This window comes from Zootoca vivipara, chromosome 6 (assembly GCF_965207765.1).
Source record: "Zootoca vivipara chromosome 6, rZooViv2.hap1.1, whole genome shotgun sequence".
Taxonomy (NCBI): Eukaryota; Metazoa; Chordata; class Lepidosauria; order Squamata; family Lacertidae; genus Zootoca; species Zootoca vivipara.
This window is the reverse complement of record NC_142589.1, coordinates 81,074,164-81,099,498: the sequence shown is the minus strand read 5'-3', so window position 1 is coordinate 81,099,498 and position 25,335 is coordinate 81,074,164. Positions and strand designations below refer to the sequence as shown.

General features: G+C 47.9%; 1 protein-coding gene across 1 annotated transcript; it reads right to left on the bottom strand.

The window, feature by feature from the left end:
- Window positions 1-1,261: 1,261 nt before the first annotated feature.
- ACP7 (acid phosphatase 7, tartrate resistant (putative)) lies at window positions 1,262-24,438 on the bottom strand. The gene is made up of 14 exons (XM_035117694.3): window positions 24,323-24,438; window positions 21,331-21,603; window positions 20,007-20,207; window positions 18,636-18,818; window positions 18,416-18,441; window positions 17,570-17,667; window positions 16,561-16,623; window positions 14,425-14,539; window positions 14,193-14,306; window positions 8,881-8,938; window positions 6,615-6,682; window positions 5,789-5,860; window positions 3,466-3,603; window positions 1,262-2,824 (listed from the first exon to the last, which is right to left on the bottom strand). Exons 2-14 carry the CDS (start codon window positions 21,437-21,439, stop codon window positions 2,759-2,761), a joined length of 1,311 nt encoding a protein of 436 aa, XP_034973585.3. The 5' UTR covers window positions 21,440-21,603; window positions 24,323-24,438; the 3' UTR covers window positions 1,262-2,758.
- Window positions 24,439-25,335: the final 897 nt, after the last annotated feature.

Genomic DNA, 25,335 nt, shown 5'->3' with positions numbered 1-25,335 from the left:
GGATCGAAGTAAAATAAAAAAATTCCTTCAGTAGCACCTTAAAGACCAACTAAGTTTTTATTTTGGTATGAGCTTTCGTGTGCATGCACACTTCTTCAGATACTGCAAATCTAGAATGCCTTGTGTGTGTGTGTCTTAGGGCTGATCCACACTTCCACTTGTCCTACTATTCCCCCCCCCCCCCAAGCAAAAAACCCCGCTCTTGATTAGAGCAAACAGCAGCTGGGTTTGTTCCGATTTAGAGCTAAGCTGCAGGCTGGGAAGGGAGCAGCACGGGGGAAATGGCTGAGACCCATGCTTTCTAAATCCTGATTTTCACTGCTACAATTTTGTGAAGGCGGAAGGTCCTGGAGGCGGTTGGAGGCTAATGGATTGAGGTTGAATCCAGACAAGACAGAAGTACTCTTTTGGGGGGGGATGAGGCAGGCAGATGTGGAGGAGTCCCTGATCCAGAATGGGGTAACTGTGCACCTGAAGGACCAGGTGCCCAGCCTGAGAGACATTTTGGACTCACAGCTGTCTATGAAGGCGCAGGTCAATTCTGTGTCCAGGGCAGACTGTCTTGCATGCTCTGGTTATCTCCCACTTAAGCTAGACTGGTGATTGGGAGCAGCCACTGAGGCCATATAACACCAGTCCTGAAAGACCTACGTTTCCAAGCACAATTCAAAGTGTTGGTGTTCACTTTAAAAACCCTAAATGGCCTTGGTCTCCACCCCCATCTTTCTGCCCGGACACTGAGGTCCAGCGCCGAGGGCCTTCTGGCAGTTCCCTCGCTGCAAGAAGTGAGGTTACAGGGAGCCAGGCAGAGGGCCTTCTTGGTAGTGGCACCCACCCTGTGGAACACCCTCCCATCAGATGTCAAAGAGATAAACAACTACCTGACGTTTAGAAGACATCTGAAGGCAGCCCTGTTTAGGGAAGTTTTTAATGACTGATGTTTTAATGTATTTTTAATCTTATATTGGAAGCCACCCAAAGTGGCTGGGGAAGCCCAGCCAGATGGGCGGGGTACAAATAATAAATGATGATGATGATGAAGTCAAAATCATGGTAAAATGCACTAATACAAGCTACTTTGTGTCTTCTGTGAACATCCTGTGTGTCATCTTTTAGAGGTGACCGACCTGTCTTCTTGGGTTTCAGTATATCTTGGCTTGAGCAGGTAGAACTGTAGAGTTGGAAGGGACCCCAAGGGTCATCTATACAAGCAACTGTTTCAGGGTGCTGAATTTAAAAAAAGAACTGTAGTATTCTGGGCTTCCCTTTTTCCAAACTTTTATTCAAGTAATTTCTCTGTTGTGGGGGAAAAACAATATTCTCTGTCCTGTGCTACAGGAAAACACAATTCACACCAGATTATTGCTTGGGTGACAGCAATTCCCATGGCTCTTAAGCCTTTCAAAAGCTTGCGGCTGCACGTCATTCACAACTTGCCATTTAATAATATTAATTTCACCTGCAAATCTGCGTAGTGACAAGACTTCCTTTCACTTTCTGCTTGGTCATGTTCTGAGTAGAGATGTGAATCAAACACCTGCCTCAGGTCTTGTGCTTCCAGAGAGGAAGAGCGGTTGGCTAAGGAGCAAGCGAAGCAAAAGACTACACTGAAGAAGAGAGAGAAATCCCAGGTTGTGGTTGCTGAAGAGGAGAATGCAGAGATGGCAAGAAAGACAGCAAAGCAGGATCCTACCCACGGTAGGGTGGGTTGCATTTTTCAACTTTCAAAAATGAGGGGTGCTAAAAAGTTGTAACGCTCCAAATATATTTTGGTTTAATTAATTGTATTTACTGTTGCTTGGTAAGCAAATTGTGTGTAGAATTCAATAGCAATCATTTAAAATGATTTTCAAGTACTTGCAGTTACGTTATATATTAATTTTCTATTAAAGTGGACCCTCGGGTTACGTTACTTTCAAGTTGCGAATGTGGCAAACCCGGAAGTGTATTCTTCCGGGTTTCGCGTGCGCAGAAGTGACACCTCTACTTACCTCTAATTTTTGGGGTGCGCACAGACCCCCTGGAACAAATTACAATCATATCCAGAGGGTCCACTATGTTATTATTATGATTATTTTCAGAAGGTACAATTTAAATTCTTTGCTTTTTCTAAAGCAGTTTATGTGCTTCTTCATCCATTGTAGACAAACCAGACTAAATGTTGTCCAGTCACAAAATTATAGCAGATTTGAATTCCTCACACCCCCAAAGCATAATTTTATGTTATAATTTAAATCTCTCACTGAAGAGATTTGCAAAAATAAAGCTTCACCCCTTATAATGGCATGCCCTGCTACCCACAGCTGCCTTGGTGACTTTCCTGAGTTCAAATAAAAAAAGAGAATATGCTACTTTTCATAACAGTAGAACCTAATGGGGTGAGCCAACGAAACTGAGGGCTATCGATGACGATGATGTCTGTGCTCTGCCTTCACAGCTGGAGGCAGCAACGTTTCTGAATACCAGTTGCTGGAAGCCACAGGAAGGGAGAAAGTGCTCTCGTGCTTGGAGGGAATCTTGCGGGATTCCCTCTGGGGCATCGGCTTGACCGCTGCAAGAACAGGGTGCTGGAATAGATGGGTCGTTCGCCTGATCCCCTCGCTGTGATCTTCTGACGTTCTTACTGCTTCTGGGACTAGTGAGGGAGATGGCTCTGGTGGCTTCCTCTTCTTCCTGCGTTGAAAGCTGGTTGTCACAAGGAAAAGGCCTCAGGCGCCATCTAGACCAGGAAGGGAACAGGGATGTCACCAAGGACCTGCTAGTGCCAGGCTTCTGGGCCGTGCAGTTCTTTGATCAGCCAAATCCCATCCACGACCTTCCCACTCTGAAAAGCAAAGAGAGAGAGGGAGAGAGAGTGTCTTTGGGGTTAGAGGCTCTCCAGGAAAAGCTGTACAACCTAGCTGCAGTTTGCACACCTAGTTCAAATATATGGCTTTTCAGAAACATTACTACTACTACTACTACGTTTATGTACCACTTTGTCTTCTGAGGAGCTCAAGGCAATGCACATGGTTCTCCTCCTCCCCATATCATCCTCACAACCCTGTGAAGTAGGTTAGGTTAAGAGACGGTGACTGGCTCAAGGTCACCCAATGAGCCTCGTGGCCCAGTGGGGATTCGAACCCTGGTCTCCCAGGTCATAGTCCATCACTATAACCATTACGCCACAGTGGCTCTCCATACGATACTGGAAACAATGCAGAGGTTAGGCACATCTGGGGGTCCCAAATAGTAAACGTTAAACATTTATTGAACAATTTTTTTTGTTTCTGGAGCAAGGGAATGGGTTCAGGGGCCCCAAGGCTTCTTCTCATCGGGATCCAGCGGGTATGAATGGTTCCTGTGCTCTGACACGAGGCCATGGCAGGCCTGCTGCAACCCTGGATGACATCGGACCGCAGCTGAGCTACACTGGAAACCCCTGCATTCAGCGTTGCTCTTTCGCAGGACTTAAGCACTGCCTACCTGGTCGTCCGACACTTGTTCCAGCCAAATGTGAGTCCTGTTCATGATCTGCATGTGGGTGTAGCCATAATCCTCAATCCGCACGGCGCTCCATTCTCGTGGGTCGGGGACAAAGGGGTCAAGTCGCTCTCTGCAGCCCTGGTGGGGTGAGGAAGGAAGAGGCTCAAAGGCCGGGCAGCTTGGAGGAGTTTTCCACAGCGCACAGAAACTTAAGGTCTTCTTCAGGCTCTGCCGACCTGGTGCCCTCCAGATGGGAGTTGCAGTCCAAAACATTTGAAGGGCGCCCAGTTGGGGAGGGCTGGCCTAGCTGCACAACAGAGAACCCAGTGGTTCTCAAACATTCTTGGGCCTCCCCGATTCCATAAACTCATCACCAGTGCCTCCTACCCTATAAATGCATTAGTCAGAATAGTGGTTTGCATGTCCCCACTAAGGAAGATAATAAATTACACAAAGCAATCCAAATCTGTAATTGTTATTTGCGCATTTATTCAAAATCCAATTAAAACCATTTAATTAACTGAAGAAATTTGATGACCTCAATCCAGTGATACAAACTTTTCAAAGACTGGCAATCATTTACCCTTCCAGTGCCCCCTGCCTCCCCCCACAGGGGATGCCCACTTTGGGAATTCCTGCCCTAACCCCTTCCAGTTGCCAAGGCTTCCTTTCTCCCTCCCCTCACTTTGTTTCTGGAAACTGCTCAGATGGGGAGAGAGCAAGGTAGCACTCCCTAACCTGCAGAGCCCGATCACAACCAGGGAACCACTCAGTACTTAGGAATGGGACCATGCGCCAAAGGTGGAGCACATGTGTTGCATTCAGAAGGTCCCAGGTTCAATCCGGTGGCATATCCGGTTGGAAGGCTATCAGGTGGAAGGCGATGAGAAAGGCTCCCTTCTGCCCAAAATTCTGGAGACCAGTAACCGGCGGGAGGAAACAACACTCTCCCTCATAACACTAGAACTCATGGACATCCCATGAAGCCAAATGTTTCAGGACAAACAGATAAAAGGAATTACTTCTTCGTGCAATGCATTGTTAAACTACGGAACTCCTTGCCACAGGAGGCAGCGATGGTCACCAACTAGGGTGGCTTTAGAAGAGGATGAGACAAATTCATGGAGGGGGGAAAGGGCTATCGGTGGCTACTTGTCACAATGGCTATATTCTGTCTCCACAGTCTGAGGCAGCAATGCTTCTGAATACCAGTGGCTGGGAACCACAGGAGGGCACCTTTGACGCATGGTCCCATTCCTAAGTACTGAGTGGTTCCCTGGTTGTGATCGGGCTCGGCAGCTTTTGTACTTGATGTTCTGCTCACTGATTTTCCCATTGAAGCATCTCGTTGGTCCCAGTGAGAACAGGATGATGCACAAGATGGACCAATGGCCTGATCCAGCAGGCTCATATTATGTTTTGTCCTAGGTGTCAGGGACTGGGCAGAGGAGGAGTGGTAAAGACCCACCTCCTCATCCTGACCCTTGCAGGGAGGAGGACGAGGAAGACAGTATAGATTTACAACAGGGGTTTGCGGGAGGTTGCAGCTCAGAGGCAGATTAGGGTGAAAGCTGGGAAATTGTGGGAGAGGCAGAGCAACACCTGGCTGACACTTTATCATCAGAAAGCATGCCAGGCCCTCCATCTCCCAGAACCTGGCGAGCCTTAAAAGTAGGAGAGCAAAGAGCTCAGACAGAGAGCACATAGCAGAACCTGTAGAGGAGACGATGAGAATGACGAATGGGGAAGAGACCTGTGTGTGTGTGTGTGTGTGTGTGTGTGTGTGTGTGTGTGTGTGTGTGTGTGTGTTTGTGGAGATTCACATGGGACAACACCATTATCCAAGAGGCTGGGTTCTATAGCCTCTCTGTAAAGACTGAAATAAAAAAGGACTGAAGGAAACCTAAACCTAAGATTCCACCTAAACATTAGGAAGAACTTCCTGACAATAAGAGCTGTTCGGCAGTGGAATTTGCTACCAAGGAGTGTGGTAGAGTCTCCTTCTTTGGAGGTCTTTAAGCAGAGGCTTGACAGCCATCTGTCAGGAATGCTTTGATGGTGTTTCCTGCTTGGCAGGGGGTTGGACTGGATGGCCCTTGTGGTCTCTTCCAACTCTATGATTCTATGAAACTTTTCCTTGTCTTATACTTTCCTGGGCAGCCAGCCGGGAGCCGTTGACAGCACCCTGACAGTAGGCTAGATGGGCAAAACAGTCTGATATGTGAGGAACTCTGTATATATTCAGAGGGACGGTGTAATTAGCTCATAAGCCACCATTTAAAATTAAGTCTGCCCACCCACCCACCCAAAACCTCACACTTACAGCTGATCCAGTGATAATATGAACAGGGGCACAAGGGTTGGTGTAAGGGGCCTCGGTGCTGCCATTGCAAACCTGAAGGAGAAAGAGAGATGAGGAAGATTATTCATTTACTGGGCCATTCCATTGTCACGGGTGGGCCTGGTCCTTCCCCCTTCCTCATTTAATCCCCGCAATGACCCTCGAGGTAGGTTAAGCTGAGAGGCCATGACTGGGTCTACCAGGTTCTAGCAGCCAGTATTCCTACACTGTCTCCCATCCAAGCTCTAACCAGGCCTGACCCTGCTAAACTTCCCAGATCAGATGAGATTGGGCTTGTTCAAGTAAGAAGAGCAGGACTCTTTTAGCAGTGGTGAAATTCCTGCTGGCAAGTCAGTTGAATGAAACCAGCCCCTTCAAGGCCAGTTGCCTGAGGATGGGCAGTTCCTCGGAGCAGGGGACCCTTTTGCAAAAGGAGATCACGTGGCTCAGGATTTGCTGGCAAAACTCTGAGACAGGCATCCCCAAACATGGCCCTCCAGATGCTTTGGGACTACAATTCCCATCATCCCTGACCACGTTAGCTAGGGATGATGGGAGTTGCAGTCCCAAAACATCTGGAGGGCCGAGTTTGGGGATGCCTGCTCTGGGATGATGCTCGCTGCTCCCAGCCACTGAAGCAGGTGTAGCAGAGATCGAGTTTCTACAGATTCCAACCCAGCAAGGTCTCTGAATCTCCCACCGCAGAGATTCTGCTGTGGGGTAAGGACTCTTTCCCCTTATCCTAGGTCTTGGGTGCCCTTCTCTGCTTCTGAACAGGATGCTGCCCCTGTGCCATGCCTGGAATCACCTTGTAGTCGTAGACCGGCCACAGCCTCTCGTAGGAGTGTTCGTGGGCCCACAGCTCCAGGTCAACCCCTGGAGGGAGGAGAAGAAGAGGCTTTGGCAAGGCAGAGAACAGCAGCTGGTGCCAGTAAGAGAGAAAAGCCCCTGCCCCAACCTCTACTCCCCCAAAGTGGCCTGCTCCATTGTATTTATTTATTTATTATTAAATTCTTTCAACATACAACATCATACAGATTAATAATGAGGTAGAGGGTACGTTTTATCATATGTGGTGGACTTGTAAAAGGGTAAAAGAATACTGGGAAATGATATATAATGAATTGAAAAAAATGTTTAAAAGTACCTTTCCCAAAAAACCAGAGTCCTTTTCGTTGGGGATAATTCAGTCGGAAATTCCCAGGTGTCAAAAAAGATTATGCGGGTGGCGCTGTGGGTTAAACCACAGAGCCTAGGGCTTGCCGATCAGAAGGTCGGCGGTTCGAATCCCTGTGACAGGGTGAGCTCCCGTTGTTTGGTCCCTGCTCCTGCCAACCTAGCAGTTCAAAAGCATGTCGAAGTGCAAGTAGATAAATAGGTACCGCTCAGGTGGGAAGGTAAATGGCATTTCCGTGCGCTGCTCTAGTTCGCCAGAAGCAGCTTAGTCACGCTGGCCACATGACCTGGAAGCTGTATGCCGGCTCCCTCGGCCAGTAAAGCGAGATGAGCGCCGCAACCCCAGAGTTGTCCGAGACTGGACCTAATGGTCAGGAGTCCTTTTACCCGCTGTGGTTAAACCACTGAGCCTAGGGCTTGCTGATCAGAAGGTCGGCGGTTCGAATCCCTGTGACGGGGTGAGCTCCCGTTGCTTGGTCCCAGCTCCTGCCAACCTAGCAGTTCGAAAGCACGTCAAAATGCAAGTAGATAAATAGGAACCGCTACAGCGGGAAGGTAAACGGCGTTTCCATGTGCTGCTCTGGTTTGCCAGAAGCAGCTTTGTCATGCTGGCCACATGACCTGGAAGCTATACGCCGGCTCCCTCGGCCAATAATGCGAGATGAGCGTGCAACCCCAGAGTCGGTTACGACTGGACCTAATGGTCAGGGGTCCCTTTACCTTTTAATCATACATAATCATTATGTATGCTACTACTGCAGCCTGTGTTCTGTGAGCCCAAAAATGAAAACGAGCGAGGTCCCAAACAAAGAAGAATGGCAACTTAAATTGATGGAATATGCACACCTCGCTGATTTGCAGTGATGTAGAGTATGCAAATTGAACCACAGAAATAGAAGAAGGGAAGTCATTGATTTAAGGTTGTCTAAATGATTATCTTGAAATGTAAATTTGAAAAACTTAATAAAAACTATAATAAAATAATAATAATGAACTATACCACCCTAGACGAGGAGCCGGTCCTTAGGCAATACATGCAAAACAATGTTAATTCTAATCTACATACAGTAGAAGGTGATAAACCGTTTAAATTATAAAAACAGTTTTTATAATGTGAGGGGAGCCCTCTAGTTTTGTTCTTAAAGGTAAAGGTAAAGGGACCCCTGACCATTAGGTCCAGTCGTGACCGACTCTGGGGTTGCGCGCTCATCTCGCATTATTGGCCGAGGGAGCCGGCGTATAGCTTCCAGGTCATGTGGCCAGCATGACAAAGCCGCTTCTGGCAAACCAGAGCAGCACATGGAAACGCCGTTTACCTTCCCGCTGTAGCGGTTCCTATTTATCTACTTGCATTTTGACGTGCTTTTGAACTGCTAGGTTGGCAGGAGCTGGGACCAAGCAACGGGAGCTCACCCCGTCACAGGGATTCGAACCGCAGACCTTCTGATCAGCAAGCCCTAGGCTCAGTGGTTTAACCACAGCGCCACCTGGGTCCCTTGTTCTTAGCCATGTACATAATAAAGCCACATCATTCAATTGCAAAAGAGTATGCTTCGGGGCTTGTGCCAATTTTATTTTACCGTTTAATCGTCCCAATTTTATGTTATTTTATAGTTTAATTGTTCCACAAGTGGCCTTTGCCCTGCTTCGTAGCACCAGTTTGTCAGAGAAGCTCCCCTCCAAGTTCTTAGCCTGGCCACTCAGAGAAGAGAACTTTAAGCTATAAAAGTTAATACAGTATTGTCTCCCGTGAGAGAACCGAGGTCTGTGTCACTGTTGGAGTTCTTCGGGGCAGATTTCTGCTAGCTTTAGTTTAATGTATAATCTCAACAGATCCGATAGCCAGAATGGAAGTGTAGGCAGGGAAGGAGGAAGAGATGCAGAAGGGCAAGGCCTACCGTATTTGTAGAACAGGTCCTCCAAGCCAAACTGCTGTGGGTCAAGGCCTCGGCGGATCTGGGAAGTTGAGGTGGGGGGAAAGGAGAGAGAGAAAGAACAGATTAATCCATGCCAGGCCACTACTTACTCAAGACTCCCCTGTGAATGAAGGTTGTAGCATTTGGGACTTTTCAGTTTGGAGAAAAGGCGAGTCAGAGGCAAAACAAGAGAAATTTTAAAAATTATGCATGTCCTGGAGAAAGCGGATAGAGAAAAGTTTGCCTCCCTCTCTCATGACACTAATGGACCTCCAACGAAGCTGGATGTTGGGAGATTCAGGGCAGATGAAAGAAAGCCGCCCTTTCAGTTCAAACTGTTGGTACAAGAATTTTAAGGTCTCAAATATAGAATAAATATTCATAAATGCACACAAATCTAAATATATGAGCCACGTGTCTGAAATAGCATGGGAGAGCAATCCTGAAGCCATTTTGACTCTCCCAATGACCTCAGATATTCCTCTGGAGGAAGGGAGGCAAATGGGGAAAGTCTTCCCATTGTCGCTTGCAAATCCTGTCTTAAGGTCGTATTCGTGTATGAATAGAGTGAGCCTGTGACCTGGATTCAGGAACTAAAATATTTACCCTCACAAAAGAATGGCCAGACTGCCCAGGTAATGCAATGAGTGACCATTATCAGGTAGACTGCTTTCTTCTGTGATGTATGTATGATGTTGTTGTTGTTTTGGGGGGGTGAGTGGGGACCCTGTTGCAACAGTTCCTTGAATAAAGATCAGGCTTACTAGCTGCTTTGCTACTCAGCATACTCTGGTTGGCCTCTGTTATTTTCTCCTACCGATAGGTAACCCACTTAAGGACTTTAAGGACCCACTTAAGGATCCATCCCCTTCATGGATCAATGCCTTGTCATGGATCAATGCCTTGTCGTGGCGAAGGGGCTTGAATAACTCAGAGAAGCTATGAGCTATGCCATGCAGGGCCACCCAAGATGGACAGGTCATAGTGGAGAGTTTTGACTAAACGTGATCCACCTGGAGAAGGAACTGGCAAGCCACTCCAGTAACCCTGCCAAGAAAACTCCATGGACAAAGACAACAGGCATATAAAAGTTATGACGCTGGAAGATGAGCCCCTCAGGTCGGAAGGCGTCCAACATGCTACTGAGGAAGAGCGGAGGACAAGTACAAGTAGATTCAGAGCTGATGAAGCGGCTGGGCCAAAGCCGAAAGGACGCTCAGTTGCGGATATGCCTGGAAGCGAAAGGAAAGTCCGATGCTGTAAAGAAAAATATGAGATGACAAGAATAAATATCGACATCCTGGGCATCAGTGAACTAAAATGGAAGGGAATGGGCGAATTCAGTTCGGATGACTATCATATCTACTACTGTGGGCAAGAATCCCGTAGTAGAAATGGAGTGGCCCTCATAGTCAACAAAAGAGTGGCAAAAGCTGTAATGGGATGCAATCTCAAAAATGACAGAATGATCTCGATACGAATCCAAGGGAGACCTTTTAACATCACGGTAATCCAAGTTTATGCACCAACTACCGGTGCTGAAGAAAGTGAAATTGACCAATTCTATGAAGACCTACAACACCTTTTAGAAATGACACCAAAGAAGGATGTTCTTCTCATTACAGGGGATTGGAATGCTAAAGTAGGGAATCAAGAGATAAAAGGAACAACTGGCAAGTTTGGCCTTGGAGTTCAAAATGAAGCAGGGCAAAGGCTAATAGAGTTCTGTCAAGAGAACAAGCTGGTCATCACAAACACTCTTTTCCAACAACACAAGAGACGACTCTACACATGGATATCACCAAATGGGCAGCATCAAAATCAGATTGATTATATTCTCTGCAGCCAAAGATGGAGAAGCTCTATACAGTCAGCAAAAACAAGACCTGGAGCTGACTGTAACTCAGATCATCAGCTTCTTATAGCAAAATTCCAGCTTAAACTGAAGAAAGTAGGAAAAACCACTGGGCCAGTAAGATACAATCTGAATCAAATCCCTTATGAATACACAGTGGAAGTGAGGAACAGGTTTAAGGATTTAGATTTGGTGGACAGAGTGCCTGAAGAACTATGGATGGAGGCTCGTAACATTATACAGGAGGCAGCAACGAAAACCATCCCAAGGAAAAGGAAATGCAAGAAAGCAAAATGGCTGTCCAACGAGGCCTTACAAATAGCGGAGGAGAGGAGGCAAGCAAAATGCAAGGGAGATAGGGAAAGATACAGGAAACTGAATGCAGATTTCCAAAAAACAGCAAGGAGAGACAAGAGGGTCTTCTTAAATGAGCAATGCAAAGAAATAGAGGAAAACAATAGAATGGGGAAAACCAGAGATCTGTTCAAGAAAATTGGGGATATGAAAGGAACATTTCGTACAAAGATTACCATAATCAAGGACAAAAGTGGTAAGGACCTAACAGAAGCAGAAGACATCAAGAAGAGGTGGCAAGAATACACAGAGGAATTATACCAGAAAGATATGGAGGTCTCGTACACCCCAGGTAGTGTGGTTGCTGACCTTGAGCCAGACATCTTGGAGAGTGAAGTCAAATGGGCCTTAGAAAGCACTGCTAATAACAAGGCCAGTGGAAGTGATGATATTCCAGCTGAACTATTTAAAATTTTAAAAGATGATGCTGTTAAGGTGCTACACCCAATATGCCAGCAAGTTTGGAAAACTCAGCAATGGCCAGAGGATTGGAGAAGATCAGTCTACATCCCAATTCCAAAGAAGGGCAGTGCCAAAGAATGCTCCAACTACCGCACAATTGCGCTCATTTCACACGCTAGCAAGGTTATGCTTAAAATTCTACAAGGCAGGCTTAGGCAGTATGTGGACCGAGAACTCCCAGAAGTGCAAGCTGGATTTCGAAAGGGCAGAGGAACCAGAGACCAAATAGCAAACATGCGCTGGATTATGGAGAAAGCTAGAGAGTTCCAGAAAAACGTCTACTTCTGCTTCATTGACTATGCAAAAGCCTTTGACTGTGTCGACCACAGCAAACTATGGCAAGTTCTTAAAGAAATGGGAGTGCCTGATCACCTCATCTGTCTCCTGAGAAATCTCTATGTGGGACAAGAAGCTACAGTTAGAACTGGATATGGAACAACTGATTGGTTCAAAATTGGGAAAGGAGTACGACAAGGTTGTATATTGTCTCCCTGCTTATTCAACTTATATGCAGAATTCATCATGCGAAAGGCTGGACTAGATGAATCCCAAGCCGGAATTAAGATTGCCGGAAGAAATATCAACAACCTCAGATATGCAGATGACACAACCTTGATGGCAGAAAGTGAGGAGGAATTAAAGAACCTTTTAATGAGGGTGAAAGAGGAGAGCGCAAAATATGGTCTGAAGCTCAACATCAAAAAAACCAAGATCATGGCCACTGGTCCCATCACCTCCTGGCAAATAGAAGGGGAAGAAATGGAGGCAGTGAGAGATTTTACTTTCTTGGGCTCCTTGATCACTGCAGATGGTGACAGCAGTCACGAAATTAAAAGACGCCTGCTTCTTGGGAGAAAAGCAATGACAAACCTAGACAGCATCTTAAAAAGCAGAGACATCACCTTGCCGACAAAGGTCCGTATAGTTAAAGCTATGGTTTTCCCAGTGGTGATGTATGGAAGTGAGAGCTGGACCATAAATAAGGCTGATCGCCGAAGAATTGATGCTTTTGAATTATGGTGCTGGAGGAGACTCTTGAGAGTCCCATGGACTGCAAGAAGATCAAACCTATCCATTCTTAAGGAAATCAGCCCTGAGTGCTCCCTGGAAGGACAGATCGTGAAGCTGAGGCTCCAATACTTTGGCCACCTCATGAGAAGAGAAGAATCCTTGGAAAAGACCCTGATGTTGGGAAAGATTGAGGGCACTAGGAGAAGGGGACGACAGAGGACAAGATGGTTGGACAGTGTTCTCGAAGCTACGAACATGAGTTTGACCAAATTGCGGGAGGCAGTGCAAGACAGGAGTGCCTGGCGTGCTATGGTCCATGGGGTCACGAAGAGTCGGACACGACTAAACGACTAAACAACAACAACAACTAGCTGCTTTGCTACTCAGCATACTCTGGTTGGCCTCTGTTATTTTCTCCTACCGATAGGTAACCCACTTAAGGACTTTATACAGGCCCTGGAATACCCCATAAGGGAAAGGGAACAGTTTTTTTCCTATAACACTGTGGAACTCCCTCCCACAGGAGATAGCAATGGCCACCAACCTCGATGGCTTTAAAAGAGGGATAAGACAAATTCATGGAGGAGAAGGCTTTCAATGGCTCCTACCACAATGGCTATGTTCCGTCCTCCACAACCTGAGGCAGCAACGCTTCTGAACACCTGTTGCTGGAAACCCCAGGAGGGGAAGAGTCGCTCTTGTGCTCACGTTCGGCTTGCCGGTTTCCCACAGGCATTGATTGGCCCCTATGGGAACTAGATGGGCTATTGGCCTGATCCAGCAGGCTCTTCCTAAGTTCTTAGGATCTTATAAGAATGCATCCCCACCTCAGTTCTGCAGAAGACAGGATGTGGTACTGAGTGGAGAACCCAGCTTCCAAAAAATCTCACTCTCATTTTAATAAGCCAAAAAAACAAATTTCTAGCCCTCATGGTGGCAAAGATATGCTTGACAGTGTGGGAACTAATGCCTAGTAAAATCTCAGGAGCTGAAGAGGCTTCCTTCCTTCCTTCCTTCCTTCCACAGCCTCCTGGTATCTGGGTCAAATGGAATTAGTTGTGCCAAGCATGAAAAGCCCTTTTTCTACACTGTATGCTCTGTGAATCGGTACAGCCTATGGGACATGGCATAAACACCCCTGTTTAAGGAGGATATTGACAAGCCAGAAGGTTTGCAGAGGAGGGCGACCAAGATGATCAAGGGTCTGGAAACCAAACCAGGAACGGTTGAAGGAGCTGGGTATGTTTAGCCTGGGAAAGAGGAGACTGAGAAGAGATACGAGAGCCCTCTTCAAATATCTGAAGGGCTGTCACAAGGAAGAGGAAGTCAGTTTGTTTTCTGCTGCTCCAGAGGGTAGGACTCGAACCAACGGATTCAAATGACAAGCAAGAAGATTCGCATTAAACATTAGGAAGAACTTCCTGGCGGTAAGAGCTGTTCGACAGTGGAAAGGACTCCCTCAGAAGGTGGAAAGGACTCTCCTTGGTTGGAGAGTGTTAGCAGAAGTTGCGTAGCCATCAGTCAGGGATTCCTGCATTGCCTGGGGTTGGACTAGATGACCCTTGGTGTCCATTCTACATCAATGATTCTATTATTCCTTCCTCTCACTTACAATGCTCTCGTACAGCGTACAGTCATCCTGGTCGTTGTTGGAGCAGTACATGGGCCTGTGCCCCATGGTAATGATCCAGGGACGTTCCTTGCGCCGTTCGGGCTGGTTCGCCTCCTGCCGGAGAGGGAAAAGGTAGCCGTCAGCAGTGAGTGGTGACACCACCCCTCCCAGACGCAAAGTGCCACTTTTCCCATTTCCCCCCCCCCCAAAAAAACAGGGGTCTGCTCCTCACCTGCAGGTCCTTCTCCAGCCACTGAAATTGCTCTGCCACGAGCTGCTGTCCATATTTCAAGAAGAAGTAGACCTCAGTGGAGAAGGAAATGATGTGGGCAGGTCCAATGTCCCAGCTGAAGGGGAAAGATGAGCAGTCAGAGGACCCCAGGGGAAGACCAACAAGCCTCACTTGGAGGAGCCACCTCCTCACTTGGAGGAGCCACCAAGACCTCATAACACTTCTCCTGAAAGACCTACACTGGCTCCCAGGACGTCTCCAAGCACAATTCAAAGTGTTTGATGCCTTTGGGCTCAAAACGGCCTCAAAGGCCCAGTATACCTGAAGGAGCGTCTCCACCCCAATCGTTCAGCCCGGACACTGAGGTCTAGCTCTGAGGACCTTCTGGCGGTTCCCTCCATGCGAGAAGTGAGGTTGCAGGGAACCAGGCAGAGGGCCTTCTCGGTGGTGGCACCCGCCCTGTGGAACGCCCTCCCGTCAGATGTAAAGGAAATAAATAACTACCTGACGTTTAGAAGACATCTGAAGGCAGCCCTGCTTAGGGAAGTTTTTAATGTTTGATGTTTCATCATGTTTTTAATATTCTGTTGGGAACCGCCCAGAGTGGCTAGGGAAACTCAGCCAGATGGGCGGGGTATAAATAATAAATTATTATTATTTTTATTATTAGGAGTGTCACACTTCAATATGGCAAGGCCCAGCCCTAGAATGCAGCAGGCCGGGCTGCTCACAGCTCCCTCTCCTCTATGCTCCTGTGCACCCAGCTTGTTTTTGTTAAAACCAGCCAATTGCTCCGGGGAGATGCTCTAAATTCTTTCAACCAATATACCCAGCAATGGATCCAAGTTACAAGAAGGGAGATTCCATCTAAACATTAGGAAGAACTTTCTGTGAGTAAGACCTGTTTGACAGGGGAACAGACTCCCTCGGAAGCTGCTGGGCTCTCCTTCCATGGAGGTTTTTAAGCAGAGGTTGGATGACCCACTGTCATGGATGCTTGAGTTGAGATTCCTGCATTGCAGGCGGCTGGACTGGTGGACCCACAGGGTCCCTTCCTACAATTCTAGGATTGAGAAGCTAGTTCTGCATAGTCTATCATTTTTGTCTGCCACTCTTCAATCGTTGGTAAGTCCTGAGTTTTCCATTTTTGGGCTAACAATGATAGACTATGCAGAACTAGCGAGACTGACTAGCAGGATTCGGAACCAGGGGGAAGCAAGGTTCCAAAGAGACTGGAGTAAATTTGTGGACTATATGGAAAAGAACTGTAGAAGTTTAAAGACACTTGCAGGACTGAAATAAATCCTACAAATTGACATTAAATGGGAGGTATAAAGGAACTGCGAGATAAGAACTGAATAGAAAACCAAATGAGGGGAGGGAGGGAAGTCAAGCTCGGCGGAGCATTGTTAACGAGAGATTTGGAGAGAATGGTTAAAAAAGACTGATGTATGTGTGGTATTGTTTTTTTTAATGTTTGTTTTGTTTAATGTATTTTAATGTGTTTTAATTGAAAAATCTAATAAATTGCTTTTTAAAAAAAAGGATTGAGAAGCTGTGTGGTTCTCAAGCTTTTTTGGATCACTGCCCCTGCAGTTCCATAAACTCATCTCCAGTGCCCTCTACTCTATGAAAAGCACTGTTCAGAATAGGGCTTTGCAAGGCCCGCTAAGGAAGATAATGACACAATAAAATTCAAGCCAGGAACGATTAATTGCCCGTTTATTCAAAATCCAATTAAAGCTATTTAGTTTAATTAATTCACCCAAATGGGAGAACTTGGTCCCGTGATACCAGCTTTTCAAAGTCTGAGAGTCGTTTACAGTACCTTCAGCAAACTGCCCTCCCGCCTCTCTTAGGGCACCCCCTGGGGAATACCACCTCTTCTGCAGAGGCCGCTGCCACTCACTTTGTTAACCCCTGAGCTCTCCTGGCATGGCCAGTGGTGCCCTCAAGGTAATGGTGGTGGCTTCTGCAATAGGCCCTTTTCCAGGAAGCCTGCATTTTACACAAATCAGCATAAATGCACACATTACCCGGATGGCTCTAGTGACACCCCATCCCTTCAGCATTTTGCAAGACGGCTACAAACGAGCAGGAAATCCGGCCGCTTTGCCTGGGCTAGACGACACTCACCTGTACCAGAGGCTCTCCGTGCCACCGGGCATGTTGAAGCGGAAGCGGTAGTTGGAGAAGTTGCTGAAAGAGGAAGCGAGGGAGAAAGTCACGGGGGAAGAGGGACATCTCAGCCCCTGCCCTTCATTTTGAAGCTTATATGTAATAGTAATAAATTTATTATTTATACCCCGCCCATCTGTTAGCATACAACTCCCGTGCTCAGGGATCTGTGCTGGCTGCCGATTTGATACTGGACCAAGTTCAGGATGTTGCTATTTGTACATAAAGCCCTGAACAACTTGGCACCATTTTACCTGTGAGATCGCTTTGAACTCACAAAAGGAATTGGCACCCTTACTGGTGCCACATAATAGTGGCATTTGTCTGTCTTGGAAGACAGTGGAGGAGTGCATCTTTGGGGGTGCGGTCAAGCTGTTGGGACAGTTGCAGCTGAGACCAATATGGGAGAGACATGTTTTGCTGCAGCTGGGGCTGATGAAGGCGTCTGGTTGAGCTGCTGCAGATGCACCGTAGCGTTTCTTCTCTCTGCCCTCCTCCCAGCAGTCATTCCTCTTCTGGTCACCACTAGGGATGCACAACCTGACTGTCCTTCTCCAGGCACTGCGGTCGTCTGCAAGGGATTCCCACACGGCGGGATTGACGTTGCCAGCCTTCATGTCATGTTGGCAGACATCTTTGTAGCTCAAAGTTGGTCTCATGCCAGAAGCCAACTCCCCGCAGAGCACATCCTTGGGGATCCTGCCATCTTCGATTCTGTAGACATGGCCAAGCCAGCGTAGATGTCACTGAGGCAGGAGTGCAAGCATGCTTGCTGGGAATGTGGGCTTGGGGAACACATCTTTGTTTGAGACTCTGCCCTGCCATGTGATGCCCCAAATCTTCCTGATGCACCTGTTCCACACTTGTAAGAACTCAATCTTTGAAACGCCCTGCCTACTGCCTTCAATGTACTCTTTTCAGCGCCTGCTAAAACCAGTTTATTCTCAGTTAGCTGGATGCTACTCACTATTTTTCTTCATGATTCCCTGGGCAAGTCATGTATGGCACCAAGGCGGCCACAGGCTCAATCTTCCTCATGAAGGCGTCTCCAACATAGGCATTGTCCTGCAAGACAGGGAAAAGCAAGCCTGGCGTGAGGGGAAAGCACAGGCAGAGCCACCCACAAGGATTCTACAGCAACGCTCCACACCCCTGTATGTTTCCATGAAATTTCCGGTGTGTTACAACAGTCCAGTCTATGATGGAACTGAGGTCTGATGTTGACACCCCAACGTAAGCCTCATCATGCAAAACAGGGAAGCCAAATGCAAGCTGAAAGAACTTGTGCAAATCTGCTTCACGTGGAGTTGCCTTGGCAGAGGATTTTGACTTCTCATAAGCTCAGAGGAGCACACAGACTTGTCTGTTGGCATCAGCCAGGCCGATGTGGTTACTCCACATCCATTCCAGCAGTGAGAAGCAGGACTCGCTCTATCAGCTCTGTGAGGACAGGCCAGCTCTGCCATTCTGCAACAACTGCTTAAGAATCAATGGCAGGGTTTTGTTTTTTCCTCTTCTCTCCCCATCCCTTTCCCCTTTCATGTCATATTATTGTGATTACTTTTATTAGTATTGTAAGCCTGTGGACAGGGACTGTCTTGCTTTGGCTGCATGTAAGCCACGCTAGGAGCCTTTTTGACCAGGATTCAACTGCTCTAAGTAAATAACACAAATAACGATTTTAAAGCCACCCATTTCCAATCCCAAAGGTAGCAAGTCCTCTTTAGCTGTGGTTCCTGCATTGCAAGGGAGGAGGGGGTGAACTAGATGGCCCTTTGGATCCCTCCCAACTCTACAGTTATGTAGTTCTTACCGTGTCCAAGTCATAGGCGAAATCTCCTGTGGAGGGAAACCAGATTGGAATCAAACAGGGTAAGGGCTGTTTGCAGGGGACAAAAGAGGACTTTTTAATTTTTAAGAAGTACAAATGCTGGTCCTCTCCTCCAAATCAGGAAGGGGGTCTTAGGGAGAGCTGGCTTCGCATCCCCCTCAAGATAAATCCTCAGATGGGACTAGTCCCTCTCCGATCGTACCTACGTGCAGCACCACATCAAACAGGCCCATCTCGGCCTCCTGCTGCAGTCGAGGCAAAGACTGGGGGTTCTCCAGGCCCATGTCCCCAAAGATGGCGAAGCGGGGGCTCCAGTCGGTGCCGTTCAGCAAGGCCCGGAAACCGTGGGACCTGCTCCAGCCCTGTTCACTTCCACAGCGGTAGGCTGCAAAGGAGGACAGGAGAGATCAGCTTGGAAACTCCCAGAATGCTTTTCCAGGTGGGATGTGCATGTTGCGCTTGAAAGTTCATTCATTTCCTTCCCCCAAACCAAATGTGCCCAAGTTGATGTGGGACTGGGAGACAGCAGCACTCCCTTCCCACCCCGCCTGTAAGCAGCCAGAGTTGACCTTGGACACCCTTTGCCAACCTGGTGCCCTGGGTTGATGGGAGTCATAGTCTAGAACATCTGGAGGGCACCGGGTTGACAAAGGGTGGCCCAGGGTATCTCCGTACCCAATGCAGGGCATCCGGATGGCTCTCACCTTCTAAGCAGTTTCCAAACACCCCCTACCCTGTTGTTGTTGGAGAGATCTGTCTGGAGAGATGCCTCTGGGGGTGAAGTCAAACTGCTGCATTACCAGCACCAAAGTGACCTCCCTGGGGTGCAAGCCAAGGCAGTGGGCTGCCCAGACAACAAGACCCCGCTCTCAGCCTCACTGATGTGGTCCAAAGGAAGCAGAACAAGAGATCTGGCAATAACCTGACTGCAGGAATTGCTGGAAGGAGGCGTGCAACCTTCTTAGGGACTCCACTCCAGATTCGTGTAAGGTTTGCTCCTTAGCAGGGCTATTTTCAGCCAGAACTCACCAGAACACAGTTCCGGCACATTTCAGGTGGATGCCATTGCCGTTCTAAGAGAACAGGGGAGGCATTTGTGGTGAGTTCCGGTACCATTTTTTTTTCTTGAAAAACAGCACTGCTCTTTAGCCTTTTCTTCTCCCGAAGACGTTCCGCAAGGCAGCAGAGATTTAGGGTCCTTCTCCTAGATGGGCTGCCTTTAAATAGAGGACTGCCCTTTCCAAAGAAAGTCACACCCTAAGCTAGAGGGTGTCCATGTCCACTTTTCCCTTATTCACAACCACCCTGTGAGGCAGGTGAGGCATAAAACCACACCTGGCGCTTTGTCACAGAGCAGAGATTCGAACTCAGACCTCCTTTTCCTACTGCTCCACTGCACTGACCATCTCTCACAATAACAGACCACTGAGGCCTAATCCTTGCCTCCGCCGTGGCTCTTTCTGGGATCAAACACTGCTGGCTAGAGGCTTGTGCAGCTCAGTCAACAGGGAGGTGGGTCTCTCTCTCTCTGGCGGCACTTGCCAAACAGCTCCAGAATGCCGGCATGCCTTACCATAGCGCTGTCCTGGCACGAGACCCTGGAGGGTGGCCCTGTGGATGAACATGGTGTGTCTGAGCTTCCCGCCATCCACAAACCGCGTGGCATCTCCTCTGGCCGAGCGAGTGAAGGCCTCTCCCGGATCGGGGCCAAACTCCACGATGGATTCTGCTGGGCCAAAGGTGGTCCAGGTGACCATCATGGTGGTGGGGTCTCCTGTGGGGAAGGGACAGGCAGCTGTGTTAAGAACATCAGAACTAGATGCCTTTTCCAAAGAAGGAAACAGGATCTGGGCACAAGAACCCTCTCCCCTCCAGGTGCTTCCATCAACAGGATCACCACTGCCAGTGAAGGCAGAGCATAGCTATCATGACTAACAGCCATTGAAAACCCTTTCCTCTATGATGAGTTACAGCACAGGAAGTTACGAAGATGCCCGACGCAGACCCCAGCCACAAATTACCTTATGTGTAAATATCCTTGAGGTGGTGGTTTAGAAGGTAATTAATAAATCAATACTGTTGTTGTTGTTGTTGTTATACCTTTATCCAAAGGTATTGTTGTTGTTATACCTTTATCCAAAGATCCCAGGGCAGTGTACAATATTAAGAACATAATTTATGGAGCTTAATAATAAAAATGCAGTACACAGCATAATAATAAAATAACCATAATAATTGTTAAGCCGCTGAGAGTCAGGAATGGCTGCTGGCATTGCAAACCACTGTCAGAGCTGCCTCGCAGATGCAGAGGCAGACCCAGGGAGGTTCAGCTGCCGCCTTCATTATACACCTTTAACCGCCAGGTAAAAACGTTCCTCTTCAACCAGGCCTTGGGCTGATTGATATCCTATAACCTATGATATCCTATAACCTACGAACATGAATTTGACCAAACTGCGGGAGGCAGTGCAAGACAGGAGTGCCTGGCGTGCTATGGTCCATGGGGTCACGAAGAGTCGGACACGACTAAACGACTAAACAACAACAGCAAAACCTGTTAAATGTTAGTTGTAGGAGGGAGGTTATTGGTTTGTTTTCTTCTCATTCTTGTTTTTAGTATGCATTTTGTGTTTTTATCTTATATTTTTAAGCTGTCAGCTGCCCTGAGATCTTTGGATGAAAGGCCATACAAAGATGAAGATGATGATGATGATGAAGAAGAAGAAGAAGACCTAGCTTATTTTACATTTGCAAGTTCTTTTAAATTGTTTATAATATTGTTTTTAATGCTTTGACCTGTCCTGGGACGTTGGGTAATAAATATATTAATCATCTCCATCATCATCAAATAGGCAGAGACTGAAGACACACAAAGCCCCCTTAGCCGTAAAACTCACCTGGATAGGACAGGTGCACCTGCTCAGGCTGGGTGTAGCTGAACCCTTGACACTGCAGGTGAGGGAGCCACAGGCAGAGGAAGCCAACCAGCCTCCCCAGTCGACTCATGCTGCACACCAAGGTCTCCTCTCTGCTGAAATCCTTCAGAAGCAAACTGAGACCAGCTGCAAACCCTGGCAGGGTCGCTGCAAGCCGGTCTGCTAAGTCATGGGGCTATTATAATGTCCTACGTCGCAAACTGCTGGTGCTGCTTTGCACTCAGGAACCCGAGGCTGGGGAAGGAAGAAGTTCAGAGAGAGTCCAGGGTTACTGCAGGGCAGCCGAGGCCAGAGAACAACAAAAGCCAGATGAGCTGCAAAGACAAGACACAGGTGCCCAGCAGCAGTGGGTGCTGATCCTTGGGGGGGAAAAGGGACACCTCATGGTAGCTTTACTGTCTGTGGAATCTCAGTGCGCCTGGCTGTTCACCAGAAGGCTGCTGGTTCGAATCCACCCAGGGACAGCTGCAGGCAGGATCCCTCCATTGCAGGGGGTTGGACTGGATGACCCTCCAGTTGGGGGCCCCTTCCAACTCTACGATTCTACGAAATTTGCCTGCCCAACCCAAACAGAAAACCATTTGAAGGCTCTCTGAGTGATGCCCTGCTGCAGCCTGCCATGGAATTAATTCTCCTGTGGCATCTCAGCAACAGGTATAATGTGAACCACTGGTCCTGAGGCAGGAACGCAACAGAAATGCCCAGCTTGAGAGCAGGGAGCCAATAATAAATTATTATTATTATTATTATTATTATTATTATTATTATTATTATTATTATTTATACCCCGCCCATCTGGCTGGGTTTCCCCAGCCACTCTGGGCGGCTCCCAACAGAAATATTAAAATACACTGATTTCTTAAATATTAAAAGCTTCCCTAAACAGGGCTGCCTTCAGATGTCCTCTAAAAGTCTGGTAGTTGTTTTTCTTTTTGACATCTGGTGGGAGGGCGTTCCACAGGGCGGGTGCCACTACTGAGAAGGCCCTCTGCCTGGTTCCCTGTAACTTGGCTTCTCGCAGCGAGGGAACCGCCAGAAGGCCCTCGGCACTGGACCTCAGTGTCCGGGCAGAGCGATGGAGGTGGAGACGCTCCTTCAGGTATACTATGTCTCTGTATGTATCAGAGATATAATACAATCAGTCGGTGCACACCGAAACACTGACTCACAAAGATAGCACAGGGTGGGGTTTTCAGTTATTAAGGGAGATTACAAATTTAAATTAGGGGGAAAATATTTCTTGGCTATCCAACAATTGGGAAAAGCCAATCAAGGCTGAGGGTGCCATTAAAGTGAATGCAGAGCCTAGGAAATGTTTACCAGCCAGATAATGACTGGGAGGAGACCAGGTGACCCATTTCCTGTAAGTCAGATAATCAAAGAATGCCTTCCTGGTTCCTCCTTGTTATCTCTCCAGTTTGGGGGGTTTTAATTATTATTCAAGCTCTTTGGGGCAGCAACCTCTTCTAAAAGTCACATGTTCTCTGAAAGGCTACGTTAAGGCTAATGTTGGTCCCTGGTTCTAGTTTGTGAACATTTTGTTTTATATAGAGAGAATTAAATGATAAAATTATCAATAAAAACAATTTAAAACAACTAATTAGACCTTTTCTAAAAAAAATAAAATAAAACCCACAAAAAATAAAACCAGATAAAAACACATGTCCACATTCTACGTATCTCGCCTGAACAAAAATGTTTTTAGCAGGTGGTAAATAGGCAAGGACAGATTGTGAAGCTGAGGCTCCAATACTTTGGCCACCTCATGAGAAGAGAAGAATCCTTGGAAAAGACCCTGATGTTGGGAAAGATTGAGGGCACTAGGAGAAGGGGACGACAGAGGACAAGATGGTTGGACAGTGTTCTCGAAGCTACGAACATGAGTTTGACCAAACTGCGGGAGGCAGTGCAAGACAGGAGTGCCTGGCGTGCTATGGTCCATGGGATCACGAAGAGTCAGACACGACTAAACAACTAAACAACAACAAATAGGCAAGGAGTTCCAAGTTCTGAGTTGCCACCATACTAGAAGATGGATTTCTCACAAATGTGGAACAGGTGTGATGTGTCTAAACCCCAAATTAATTGCCCTCACCACATTTTATCCTCTTATTGGACACAGATTTGAAGGAACAGACCAACAGACCGAGTAAGGAATCCAAGTTTACTTATCCCTGCACCCCAAAATAGGAAACACACACACACGGAAACCACCACTTTTCAAGGAGAGCTTTCTCTCGGGTCAAAAGCTCAAAATGCAAGGTGCAATACACTGACTAAGGAATAAGGAACTGGGGATTTACACCCTCAAAAAGAGGATATGAGCCACCCCAGATAATATCCCCAGACCCCAATAAGATGTCCTGGCATTGTTCTGGCCCCAGTTACACTTTTGGGTGCAAGACACTCTCAAGTTCGCTGCCTTCGTCCTGCTACAAAGAAGAAACTGGGGTGTGTACAGCCCAAAATAGACTTGGGCCATTGTGTATCATACATTAGCACAATTGGGGGACTGAGCTTGCCAACCCAACAAACACACACGCCATGAGACGTCCTGGCATCTTTGGGCAAAACGCCGGGTATACCAAATCAGATCACTAGCCCATCAGGCTCAGGCGTGTCTACTACAGCGGCCTTCCCCAACCTGGTGCCCCCTGGACGTTTTAGCCTACAACTCCCATCCGCCCCACACTGACTGACAGCAGCACTCCAGCGTCTCAGATGGAAGGCGACCCCATACTAAAGCCCCAAAGCCCACAGTATCACGGGGTTAGCGAGTTAAATCTGGGAGCATACGAAGCAGAAGACATGGGATGCCCCCCCTTTCCTTAAACAGCCTTGAGCCCCGGCACCTCTCCTTTCTGGAAATCAAGCACTGGCTAGCCGCTAGGAAGCCGCAAATCCGGACGGGGTGGCGCTCCTGAGCGTGTGCAGAGCGCCTCCCAGCACTGACCTGTGACCGAAGGCTCGCCGGACGCCTCTGCGCGCTGGAGGAGAGCAAAGCGGAGCAGCAGGTCGCGTCGATCGCAAGGAAGTACGGGGCTGCTCTATTGCTGCTCTCTGGACTCTGGGAAAAGATCCTCCCACCCCGAAGGGAACGCGTCGCTCAGCGCCTCTGTCCGCGCACCGGATTTCCTGGTTCTTTTCGCAGCCTCTGGCGGCGGCTCACTCTGCATTGAGGGGTAGCCGAGAGCCAGAGGCTCAGAGGAGTTGCAAGGGATCTCCTACGGTCATCTAGTCCAACTCCCCGCCCCCCGAGATGCAGCAGGAGGAGCACGGCTGGCCCGGCCCGAGAATGCCTGCGGTTTGGCAGCACCGGACCCCGTCTCCTTCCCCTCCCCAAAAATGGAAGATGACAGCAGCTGCTGTCTTGCTTTGGGTCTTGCTTTGCTTCCTTTGGGGAGGGGATGGGGAGGCAGGTGAAAGAAAGGGCTTCTTCTTTGCGCAGCGCCCGGGAAATCCCGGACATGTCCTCTTTTGGGGGGCTAGCAGGCCCATCCGCAGTGTCGGATTTACGTGTAAGCTAAACAAGCTATAGCTTAGGTCTCCACTCTCTTGGGGGGGGGGCAAAAAATTTAAAGGGGGAAAAAACTGGATGTACATTTCCAAAATATAAGATTTAAAAAATAAAAATAAAACCTACCTACAGCAACAGGGTTTTGTGTTGTGTATGGACCTATGAGGTCCACCAATTACCCCCAAAAATGACAATTTGTTGTTGACAAAGGACAGCTGGACATATAAAAGGCCCCATTACTTTCAGTAGTTTAGGGCAGGCATGTCCAAAGTCCGTTTGGGGGGCCTGATCCAGCCCGCTGGTCGGTTAAATCCGGCCCCTGTGGCAGTTTATTTCCTGGGGTAAAATCCTTAAAAAACCTCAACAACTTCAATCCAAAAAGAAGCTCAACAACTTTGGCCCTTGGGTCGGCCCCCACGGACCTTCACTTCATCAAATCTGGCCCTCTT